We start from the raw sequence: 12,921 nt of genomic DNA, 5'->3' as shown, positions 1-12,921 counted from the left end.
AAATACTTATATCTAAAAGACTGACCTGGGATATGAACCTGGCCTTTGTTTTTCAAATGTGTTCCTCGCAGGTAGCCATAGAGAGACACGGTGCGGTCACACTTGGGTTCCGTCCTCACTTTCTCAGGGTCAGTCAAATCTTCCATACTATTTAAATGCAAAAAAAGTGGAACTAAAAACACCAAATGAAACACAGCTTTTACACAAGCCTCAACAACACAATGTGTACAAGCTGTAAATGAACTGTTAAAGTCATGTCTTCGTATTGTGATGGAAATGTATATTATAATCATGTTTATTTGTAATATTGCCATAGAGTTTATTGTGAAACAACATACAAGTCATCTAATTGTCAATGAGTTCTCACATTAGTTTGTGTAAGACAAAGCAAGGTTGTTATGATGAAGATACTAGGTATTCAGACTAAGATTGTGTCAAAGTATGTATGTTAGGATTTAGATGTCTAAGCAGTATGGTTTATGTAAATGTGTGTGTGTTAATCCTGAATACTATCATTGATGAAGAGAGACTGTCTGTCTTCAGTCATATCTGCAGTCCCATTGTGAATGTAGTTTGATGACTGCTTGCAAACAGTAACATATCTTACTAAAACTTGACTATTGTGTCAACTGGTATTTAATTGCCAACTCTCATCTGAACTAGACACACTGATATTTCAGTTTTCATGACAGTATAGACAAACATCTGGCATGTAAAGAAACCATGCAGCAACTACAGATCCTCTTTCACTTAACATCTTCACATGAACCGTCCAATCTAAAGCCTTGTGTCCACCAAGCGGTGTGGTGCGGATCCACACGGATTTATTTTGCATTTCCACTGTCAAAAGTTGGGAAAGGTACCAAAAATAAGCAAACTGTGCCACACCTTTTTTTGTCATCCTATGGTTGGGGTACTAAGCCGTCCCAAAGGGGTGGAGCTACACGCTGCAGTCCGTTGAGTGGTCGACCGAATCATCATTTATGTGTGAGAGATAAATCGCAGTTTGTAGTCAGCTCGGCAAAAATTAAGAGTCTTGTGTTTAGAGTAAAATGTTGGCATGCAGTGCTGTGTTTATTGTGTGGCCATTTCCCTCTTCCTTCATTATGAATAAATCAGCGGGATACACTTGTGTCCAGCTGCTATGATGTCACGATACTAAAGTAGAGGCTCCAACCTATAGACTGTATATACTAGGCTATCACCGTCAGGCATAAACCCCACCTACCAAGTACGGGTGTTGGCAGTGGAAACACAAGCCAAATCTAAGCTGCATTTCATTAGTAGTTGCACTTCCCCTCATTCACTTCCCCTCAGCCCTTGGTATGACGTACCAGCATACGTTGCACGGAGGGAGAGTGGGCCGGGGAGGAGCGGGGGATTTAAATGGAACCCACTTGCCCTTGTAGTCGCAATGGACCGTCAGTTACATAGGTAGTTCTGAATGCAAATAATACAGAATTATAACATTATGCTAAGGTAGCCTATATTGCAGAAAGCCATTTCCATAGCATAACAAACATTGAATTTCGACATGGTAACTCAGATTATCAAGATATTGTTACTTACACATGTAAATTGCTTGCTCCGACGTATTTTCTTATTTCTGTTAGTTTCAACCAAAAACATTTGTTTTAAATAGTCCTATAATTGGCAGCCATCGGTGTTATAGCAGCAATGTGTAAACTGCAATACATTCACTGGATTGTTCCTATGGAAATAGGATAGGCTAATTGAGGCGTTTTGGAATATATTTATATATATATTTGTCCTGTGGGTGGCCGCGATGTCCCTAAAAGCATACAGTCTACCGGAAAATAAAAGGAGAAGAAGAAGAAGATGAACTGCAACGCGTCCTGACCAGCTGTCCCAAACATTGGCCACCAAATGGCGACTCTGGCCTAACGAACCTGGATGACGAGACGCTAGAGTGGCTCGCTACAACCAAGCAGAGGATCTAAAGGCATACGCAAGAAGAAGAACTGCAATGCACTGTGGGTGATATCCACCTCGGAGTGACCATGGATGTTCACTCGATCACTCAGCCCTCCGAGGGTCTATATCACCAAGTTCACTTCAGTTTCCAGACAATTGGAACGACACTTATGATGGTGGCGGTGATTCCCGCGAGGGCAAGTGCCTAGGGAAAGTGAACAAGGGCATGTTGAACGGATAATGGAACGCAGCGGTAGTGTTACCGTGCCGCTCAGTGGGAAAGAGGCATAAAGAAGTAATCAGTCACTCACCGGTCCACCAGCACATAGGGGTGAGATGTCTGCCACACCAGAGGGCGGAACTTCATGACAGAGATGAAACGGCCCAGGTTCTTCACTTCCTGAGTCTGATACTCACTGAACACCATGCCAGACAGGTAGAACAGCTTGGCCCCCTGTCACACACAATATGCACAACAGCATCACATCTCATTGTGCTATGGTCAAACTTCATGAGTAAGTAGGCGTGTGAATCTTTAGCGATCCCACGATTCGATTAAAATCCGATTATTGAGGTCACGATTGGCTTCAGAATGAATTCCTGATTCAAAGTTGATTCTCTATTCAGTTCAAAGGAGGATTTCAGGATCTACTCTAGTCCACTGTGTACTAGGATGCATTGCGGCAGATTACAGCATTAAAGCAAATTAAAGTCCATGTCTTATCCATTTTCATTTTAGCTCGTCATGCATGCGATTTTAAGGCAATACGGGCGGAAGCAAAATACACCCATATGTTTGTGTGTGTGTATACATTCACCGGCCACTTTATTAGGTACAGCGGTTCATTTTTCTTGTTAACACATATACAGGGTTCGTACAGCTTTTTAAGAGTAAAATTCAAGCACTTTTCCAGCACTTTCAAGATACAATGTCAACTTTTTCAAGGAAGCCGAAGCTTTAAATATATACAGTATATAAATAAATGCTTATGATTTCATACATTGCCTTATCTGTAAAATGGGAGTGTTCATAATATAATGTGTATGGACAATCACCAAATTGCAGTATGGCCCTAAGGAGACCTTTATCAGTTTAGTTCATATGCCAAAAATGACCATCTATCAGGTTAATAACAACATGACTATACTTGAGCAATATCACATGAGATGGAGCATATTGTCACTCTATATCAGTGCTGCTGCAGTGTCCTCTCTCCCAGCCAATTATTTTTGCTAGTGTCCTGCAAGTTTACATACTGTTTATAATAAATCAGAAATAAAGACAATTGGAAAATGTGATAAAACATCAAAAATCTTATTAAAATAAACTAATTCATGAATTGCAAAGTCGTAGGACAAATTTTAAGTAAACATTGGGTGTGGACACATTAGAAGTGGAGGTCTGGGGGTCCCCCCCAAAAATCTTTGAGCATTAAACACTTAATTTCCTGCATTCTGGTGAATTTTTATGAAGCAATGTGTGCCTTTTCTGCATTCATTTTAATGAAAAAAAGGAGAACATTCACGGTTCCGCTGACACAAATTTAATTGAATAGCCTACAATGCATGTGTAGTGCTTTCAAATATCTCCTGTAGCCTATTGTTAAAACATTTGGTTAAACTGTAATAAAGGTAATTATTCTATATCATGTCTACTATTGAGGGTTGAGTGGCTGGTGGTATTTTACTAGCAGCATTAGGCTTTATTCAAAGAAGAAAACAAGTAGGGAACAGTTCAACACCAATGCAAACCAACCTACTAAAATAAAAACATCTGGGGACCAACCCAGATATTTTATTTTAGTAGGCTCCCTCCTCTATGCTACCTTAATTTGTGTTATGAAAAGTGCTATAAATGTGCAATACATAGGATACAGTTAATTACACAGAAGAATAAAAGCATTTTTATTGGCGGATGAGCCATTAATAACTTTGCAAACCTAATTTTCAAACAAATGTACCAAAAACAATGTACAAAACGATCCAAAGAACTTCTGAATTTACTAGAGTGAAATTGAAGCGTTAATATGTTTGATGCATGCGCGATTGCGCGCTCACCGGCCGGCGGGGACACAATTCTTATCAGCGGAAACTTGGCACGCTATCAACACACATAGAGAAGGTGCAGGGAGGGGGCTCGCCTCACGCTTCGAATGCACAGTGCACATCAAAGTATAACCTTAATGCGCGTTCAGAAAGAGGAAGTCACGGCACTCATGCCCGTATCTCACTGGGCTGCGACTGTTTGCGACAAGTTGGAGACTGCAGTCGCGAGGGAGTCTCTAAACTGTCTCCAAACGTTCGCGGAGGTCTCAATTTCCTCGCATGAGTGTAACATCACGTTACAATGAAGTAACCCCCAAGCTTACGTTATCTAGCTAACAACATGAATTTGGAGCAATACATTATTGAAAACTAGCTGGTCAGCTAATTGCTAACGGTGTTGAGCATCAATTTAGCATGCTATTTATTTGTATCAACAAGTCAATTACACATACAAACTCGGGATTTGGTGTAACTTGCAAAGAAGAACATGATTGAACAGTCAACCAGAGTGACATAGTCCGATACGTTTTAACGAAAAAAAATTCTCAACTGATTTACCTTTGGCAGGAACTCTAAGTGCCGATTCCCCCATTGTGTACAGCTGGAGGTACTTTAAGCAGACCGTACAGTAGCCTATGCCTGTCGGTTATTAGGGCCTCGTCATAACCAAATGGAAACGGATATCTGATATGGAAGTATCGGGAGCAATAGGTCCATGAGCAGCGACTCGTGGTTCTGGATAATTCCTGGAGCGATCGCCAGGTGTGGCGCGTGTCCCAGGAAAGAAAACACGGGGAGCAACTGCACTCGTGCATACAAGACGGCGGCGAAGAAAACATTGCGACAGATTTTTTTTTTAATTTACAGAATAAAAAAATGAAAGAATTTGATGAATTACGACACTGGTCAATAAAGAGAAAATCCAGCATTTTCCAGCACAGTGTTCAGATTTCAAGCACATTTCAAACCTTGAAAACACTCGATTGAAAATCAAGCATTTTCCAGACTTTCAAGCATCTGTACGAACCCTGCATATAACTAATCAGCCAATCACATGTCAGCAACTCAATGCATTTAGGCATGTAGACCTGGGGCCTCATTTATAACGGTGTGCGTAGAAACCATCCTAAAACATTGCGTCCGCAGAAAGCCAAAAATGTGCTGCGCAAAAAGTTGCACGCAATCTTCCCTTTATAAATAACCACCTGCGGTGAATTGTGCGCAGACGATCTCCACCCCGTGTCCTCCCACTTCACCTCCCAATTTCATCCCACAATCTACCATACATGGCGAATGCTAAATAGCTCCTGAATATGATGACGCACTTAATAAGCACGGAATTTTGACTGACATGAGGAAAAAAGGGAGGCAACCGGCCGCAAAGAAAGCGACTGTGAAGGAAGAAAGCCCGTGACGTGCATGTGCTGCAGCAACTGGCACACACACACACACACACACACACACACACACACACACACACACACCCGCGCGCTTATCACATATCATGATTGGCACAGTCGTTGTAGTCTTTGTAAAGCAGTTTCGCCCAACTTTGTACTTACTTTGTATTTCCAACAATGTCAGATTATAGTTTAATCTTCCAGGGTGAATTGTTATGGGAAAGAGATGCGTGTAATGATTTGCTAAATTCATAACATGATTTGATCGAAATTATGATTTGTATGTTTTTTTAACGAAATATACAATTTAATCAATATCTGTTGGGCTTAACTTTGTACAAAACTACTTTTTACTCACCTCTTAAAATTTGCTCTCCCGCTGGCCACTCATGGAAACACCTCCCGACGTATAGGATATTATTATAGAGTAGCGCTATAAGATTCAATTTATAAAATAACCAAAACATGTAGAATAGGCTTCTTGATAAGTAATTCAACCTATACATCACAACTGCATGCCATAGACTAGGCCTACAGTAGCCATGATATATTCGCAACTATAGGTAAGCTTATACATTTTATTGACTAAATATATTGGGTGCCAAGCATTTCACAGTCATTTGTCTGTGTTTTTCTGATGACTGAGCTTTATTTCGTGGTGTTGCCATTGAGCGTCGCTGATTCCCCGAGTCAGGAAAACCTTGCGGTAGCTCTACGCATGGTCGAAAGTTGGCGTAGGAATACGCACACTTCTCCGCAAAGAATGTTTTTATAAATACCAACGTTTGCCACCGCACATTTTCCCGCACATTTCTTTCCGTCTACGCAAGGTTTTTGTGCGCTGCAAGCTTTATAAATGAGGCCCCTGGACGGGACAACTTATTGAGGTTGAAACCGAGCAACAGAATGAGGAAGAAAGGGGTTTTAAGTGACTTTGAACATGGCAATGTTGAGGGTGCCCGAAAAAGAAAAAATATCAAGTGAGCGGCATTTGTGTAGACGAAAAATGCCTTGTTGAAGTCAGAGGTCAGTGGAGGATGGGCAGACTGGTTCGAGATGATTGGCAACAGTAACTCAAATAACCACTCGTTACAACCAGGGTATGCAACCAGGGTATGCAGAATACTATCTCTGAACACAAAACACGACCAACCTTGAAGCAGATGGGCTACACCAACAGAAGACCCCACCGGGTGCCACACCTGTCAGCTAAAAACAGGAATATTGTAAAAATAGAAGATTGAAAAATCATGCCTGGTCTGATGAGTCTCGATTTCAGTTGCGACATTCAGATGGCAGGTTCAGAATTTGGCGTAAACAACATGAAAGTATGGATCCATCCTGCCGTGCACCATCAACCATGCCATGTTCAAAGTCACCTAAACCCCCTTTCTTCCCCATTCTGATGCTCGGTTTGACTTAAATACATTGTCTTGACCACGTCTAAATGCCTAAATGCATTAAATTACTGCCATGTGATTGGCTGATTAGCTTTTTGTTTTTAAAAGCCATTGAACAGGTGTAACTAATAAAGTGGCCGGTGAGTGTATACAGTGCTGTGAAAAAGTATTTACCCCCTTCCTAAATTCTTCTGTTTTTCCTTGTTTGTCACACTTATTTGTTTCAGATCATCACATCATTGATAATTTAAGACAAAGACAACTCAATTGAAATCAGAATACAGCTTTTGAATTTTCATTCTTTTTATTGAATGTAAATACCCACGTGAAAAAGTATTTGCCCCCTTATCCTAATAACTGGTTGCCACCCTTGGCCACAACAACTGCAACCAAATGTTTGTGATCACTGGCAATGAGTCTTTACATCGCTCTGGTGAAATTCTGGCCCTATCTTCTTTGCATAATTGTTTTAATTTGGCCATGTTGGAGGGTTTTCAAGCATGAACTGCCTGTTTGAGGTCACGCCACAGCATCTAAATCGGTTTTAAGTCCGGACTTTGACTAAGCCACTCCAAACATTTTATTTTGTTTTTTCTGAGACATTCAGAGGTGGACTTGCTGGTATGTTTGGGATCATTGTCCTGCTGCATCACCCAAGTTCTCTTGAGCTTGAGGTGACAAACTGATGGCCGGACATTCTCCTTCATGATGTTCTGGTAGAGAGCAGAATTCATAGTTCCATCAATTATGGTAAGCTATCCAGGTCCTGAAGCAGCAGAGCAGCCCCAGACCATCACACCACCACCACCATGTTTGATCGTTGGTATGATGTTCTTATGGTGGAATGCTGCGTTAGCTTTACCCCAGATGTGACAGGAACCAGGCCTTCCAAAAAGTTCCACTTTTGACTCGTCAGTCCATCGAATATTTTCCCAAAGGTCTTTGGGATCATCAAGGTGTTGTTTGACAAATGTGAGACAAGCCTTTGTGTTCTTTTTGGTCAGCAGAAGCTTTCGCCTTGGAACTCTCCCATGGATCCCATTTTTGCCAAGTGTCTTTCTTATGGTGGAATCATGAACACTGATGTTAACTGAGGCAAGTGAGGCCTGGTGTTCTTTAGATGTTAGTCTGGGTTCTTTTCTTAGCTCCTGGATGAGTCATCAATGAGCTCTTGGAGGTATTTTGGTAGGCCGGTCACTCCCGGGAAGGTTCACCACTGTTCCAAGTTTTCTCCATTCATAAATTATGGCTCTCACTGTGGTTCGCTGGAGTCCCAAAGTCTTAGAATGGCTTTGTTATCCTTTCTAGACTTATAGATAACAATGACTTTGTTTCTCATCTGTTCTTGAATTTATTTCGATCGTGGCATCATGTGCTGCTTTTTGAGATATTTTAGTCAACTTCACTGTGTCAGACAGGTTCTATTTAAGTGCTTTCTAGATTCTTCAGGTCTGGCAGTAATCAGGCCTGGGTGTTGTCACTAAATTAAACTCAACATTCCAAAATATGTGGTCGATCGATTGATTTATTAAAGGGGGGCAATTACTTTTTCACATAGGGCTAGGTACGGTTGAATAGATTTTTACACTTATTAAATTAAATCAGCATTTAAAAACTGCATTTGGTATTTACTCAGGTTATCTTTGATTAAAATTAAAATTAGTTTCATGATCTAAAACATTTAAGTGTGACAAATATGAAAGAATATAAGAAATCGGGAAGGGGGCAAATACTGTTTCACAGCACTGTATATATACAGTATATATACATACATACATACACAGTTTATATAAATTAATACATTTAAATACATCATAATTTTTAAAAGAAATTGAATCGATTTTTTTAAATTATGAATCTATCCAAAATCTCAGAATCACGATTAATTGATTTTTTTCACGAGTCCTACAAGTTCTACTTAAATTGTTGAGGCTTGTGTACATGAGAGCACCTACCTGGTACACCTCGGTCCAGAAGCGGTGTTTGAGGGTCTTCTTGGTCTTCCTCAATGTCTTGTTGTTCTTGAATGAGTCCAGGTGAGTCAGCACACCCATGATCCGAGGGAAGCCGTGCACCTGACAGATGTTCAGGAACTCAAACGTCTCCATCTCAAAGCCAAAGCTGGCATCAATCAACATCAAAACCTGCAGGTACAATAACATGCATTTCAACACAACTCTTCATTTTCCTCCAGAAAAACTAATAAAAGTGAAACAAAGTTATCAAGCTATTGAAGAATGTGTTAGGTTGACCATACTTCAAAGCACACAAATAGTACATTTTACTGCTTCAGTTCTCTAGTCATCAACTAAAAATCTCACCAGGTCAGCTACTTTAGCGAGGTCAATCATTGTGTTGATGTCATTGGTACACTCCATGAAAGTGAGGCGCCGCTTCTTGCCTAAAAAAATACAAACATAAAATGTTTATGAAACATAATGGTAAAGTCCTAATGGTACGCTGATGGCCATAAGAATACCAACGACTGCCTAATGTCTACATAAGCGCATAACATTATTTTGCACATTTTGTAATATGTGAAGGCCCAGGTGTCGACCAGGAACCCAAACATTGACTTTTAGAATATGGCCGCCAACCTTTTCTTGCATGTTGTTCAAAATAAATATTTTAAATTAAACTAAAACATAGAGCACTCAATAAACAAAATAATCTCATTCAATGTCAATTTAAAAAACTAGCAGATCTTTTAGTTAAAGCTAAAAGATCTTAAGTGGTGGGAAAGACCTAACTAACGAGTGGACCAAACTCACCAGCGACAATGGTGACAGGTCCATGTATCTCCCCCAGCTTCTGTCGGGTATAGTTTTTGATCAGGCAGCGGATGAGTGTGCTCTTTCCCACCTTAGGAGGACCCACTACTACTATCACTACAGGAGGGGGGTCCAGCGGAGTCCGGTCCACTTGGGGGATGTGGTGTTTCTTGGTCTTTATGTCCTGGGCCCTAGTGAAAATACACAGGAGGAGTAGTATCACACCATTTGCTTCATTTCTAGAAGTACACAATAGTTAATTGTTGGTATTTCCTGCATTAGATTAATTCAGTAGTTAAATAATGTCAATTTGATGTCCCTTGTTGGAAGTGAACATTGAGACAAATTATATAGAATTGATCTTTTCTGTTGGATGCTACAGAGGATTGAAGTGTGTGTGTGTGTGTGTGTGTGTGTGTGTGTGTGTGTGTGTGTGTGTGTGTGTGTGTGTGTGTGTGTGTGTGTGTGTGTGTGTGTGTGTGTGTGTGTGTGTGTGTGTGTGTGTGTGAGAAAGGAGGACTGACCTGTGGAAGGTCTTGGCCATGCGTACAGCAGACTGCACAGCGAAGGCTTTGGGGTTTCGTTTGCGTGCATCTTCTTCTGTGGTGTTTCCCTGCTTCCTCTGCTTCTTCTTCTCTGCCTTTGGCCCGCTGTGTTTGTGCTGGTGGCGCTTCTGTTCCTTCACTTTCCCGTCCATACTGCCCACCAAAGCACAAACCATTTCATTTGACTGGATGTTCACAGACAAATACAAATTGTAATGTACCAGTGAGGAGGAGTTTGATAAATGCTATTACTGTAGGGCTGCACAATATATCGAAAATGTATGGTTATGGTGAATGTTGATATTGTTAGCCTCATAGCATGATTGCCTAAAACATATTTCCTCAACTCACTCACTTTTCGTTAACCTAATAGCATAATGGGGGCGGGACCTGATAAGCCTTTGGCTTCTTCCGTCTCCCTTCGGACAACACAAAGTATGATGTATGAATATTTGCAAGAGAAAATTGTGTATTGTGTGGAATTGTCCGAAAGAATAATAAATAAATAAATAATTGTTTGAGTCACATTTTAAGGGCTATGGATTAGGGTTAAGTAGATTGTAGAGTAGAGTAGATGTAGAATAGAGTAGATGTAGAGCAAAAATTATATAAGGCAATTATGCTATGAGGCTTATGATATGGAGGTATAGGTTATCATATGACACAGGCAGCTTGAACTGCAATAAACCTCAACCTATTCCATGATGTCCCACGCATTCACACTCAGCATGCCAATACATTTGGCCGATTGAAGCTCTCACAGTAGTTTTATCATGCAGCATGACACAAACTACTGACCTGACTGCTGATTCCAAAGCAGCGTGTGTGTGTATCTGCCACTGTACAGTGGAGAGAGCTCATTGAATGAATGGTGTTGTTTTGGAAAAAGCATTCTATTATGAAGCTCGGTTTCACTAACATCAGATTGTGATAGGACTATGCTTTGACTCATCAACTCACAATAGGACAAGAACCAATCCAACACAGTTTGGAATGAACTAGGACAGTCTCTGTGACTAGCTCACAATAGTGATTCTAACAGGAAGTCATTTGATTAATTAAAGACATTTTTAACACACTATCTCTGTGTCCTCTGCAGCTAAACACAATAAGGGAACGGGCTGTGTATATCGGGACGGTGGATTTCAGCTGTCTGGATGTAATGTTTCAGTCATAGCAAGGAGCAGCTGTGTTTATCCGTATGTAGCCCCCCTAGCAGCTACACATGATCTGGAAATGTTTCAAAGAAATGGAATTATTAGTCACAATACCTGAAAGTCAATGTGTGGTAGTCTGCTCCCGATAACAGCCACCTCTCCTCAGTTCTCACAAACTGTATGGTTCTCACGTGTGTTGTGCTTGTGGCCGCTGACCCGGAAGTGTAGAGTAGTGTCACTCGTTAGTAAAAACGAGTGGAAACAAAATGTTAAAAGGTTCCGCGCAGTGAGGAACGGGAACGATACAATGGCGCCCCCTGCGGTCTACTGGAGATATCTCTATAGCATCAACAGAGGGCAGCAATGTCGTGTTTTTTATTTTGAGAGTGAAAGGTTGATTGACATCGAGTCAAACAAAACAATGCAAAGTAAAAAACTATGCAAGCCAAAACAAGTAAACAAAGTAGGCTAAATGGCCACAACAAGCTGATAAAAAAGAGCCTAAACCATTGAAACATGTAAATGTAGCCTAGATAAAAAATGCAAAATTTAAATTAAATTCAGATTTCTAAAAGGCCCTATGACCATATCATGATAATTAAATTGATAAAACAATTAGGCCTACTCAATAAAGAGGAGACAGTTGGCTAATGTAAAACAGAATGTGGATTTGATGTTTGGTCTTGGAAAAAAGGGTAAGATAATAAAAATAAATGTGAACAATGGCAAAAAGGGATACCAATAGAAAACACTAGAAGGAGACATTGGCAAGATTTGAAGTGTGAATGTTTAATGTCTGCGGTTACCTTAAAGCCAGTGTGTATTACCACAAGACAAATCACATTTGTGAGGAGCATTCAGGACCATAAATAAATAGTAATAAAAAAAGAGGAGATTTAATCATGTCAATGTGAAGGACTAAGCATTCTATAGGCTGCCCGTTGGACGTGGGAGTTAAGCAATATTTTCTGTTCTCTTTTTTTTATGGAAACAAAAGCCTTATCTCAAACCTTCTCATCATAATAACAATCATTGTGGTAACTTTCATTGCTATCATGTTATGAATGGTTCCTCCTGCTTTTCAAAGCCTTTGAACTTCATCTACATCAGGTACAACATCAAGTACCTGTTGTCCTTCAGATGATCCATTCTCTCCATTTGCCTAATAATTGTAGGATATAAAAGTACGTTCCCCACAGGAAAAATCCTGTTTTGGACATGGGCATTTAAAGCTGGGGTATGTGATTTCTGATTGGTCAAAGTTAACATGAGCTGTACACTTTGATTCTTATTGGCTGTTGGGACTGTCCATTCACTTTGGCACGACTTTGTTGGTGTAGAGCGTGTCAGGGAGGGACCATAGGGGAGGGACCAAAGAGAACAAGTGGAGTCGAGTTGAATTCGTATCTCTATCCCAACTGCCATTTTCTCCCCAAATCCTCCCTCCCAGCTTTAACCCCTACCTGATAAACAGGATCCTTACACAGGGCCAAACTATTGACAGTGCATTTGTTCATCAGTCATCTAGCTTTCATTTACATTTTCACAAACACCAGCTTTTTTTTTCTTTTTTTTTAAATGATCAGCTTTATACAAAAATGCACACAGGCAAGTGTTTTACAATACAATGGAGTGGTATGACATGCCAAAATAGAACTAGAAAATTT

At 40.4% G+C, this 12,921-nt stretch overlaps 1 protein-coding gene across 2 annotated transcripts in view; it reads right to left on the bottom strand.

The window, feature by feature from the left end:
• The window catches only part of bms1 (BMS1 ribosome biogenesis factor), a 60,672-nt gene extending 49,211 nt beyond the window's left edge, over positions 1-11,461 (bottom strand). For both annotated transcript variants that reach the window (XM_080048728.1, XM_080048729.1), the window contains exons 1-7: positions 11,369-11,461; positions 10,077-10,250; positions 9,553-9,743; positions 9,103-9,182; positions 8,737-8,925; positions 2,247-2,389; positions 26-147 (exon numbers count right to left, since the gene is read on the bottom strand). In XM_080048728.1, the coding sequence (XP_079904854.1) occupies positions 26-147; positions 2,247-2,389; positions 8,737-8,925; positions 9,103-9,182; positions 9,553-9,743; positions 10,077-10,249 (898 nt within the window). In that variant the 5' untranslated portion in view covers position 10,250; positions 11,369-11,461. The remainder of the gene's footprint in view (positions 1-25; positions 148-2,246; positions 2,390-8,736; positions 8,926-9,102; positions 9,183-9,552; positions 9,744-10,076; positions 10,251-11,368) is intronic.
• Positions 11,462-12,921: the final 1,460 nt, after the last annotated feature.

Source organism: Ammodytes marinus (genome assembly GCF_949987685.1).
Source record: "Ammodytes marinus genome assembly, chromosome: 20".
Taxonomy (NCBI): Eukaryota; Metazoa; Chordata; class Actinopteri; order Uranoscopiformes; family Ammodytidae; genus Ammodytes; species Ammodytes marinus.
This window is presented reverse-complemented; position numbering and strand designations above follow the sequence as displayed.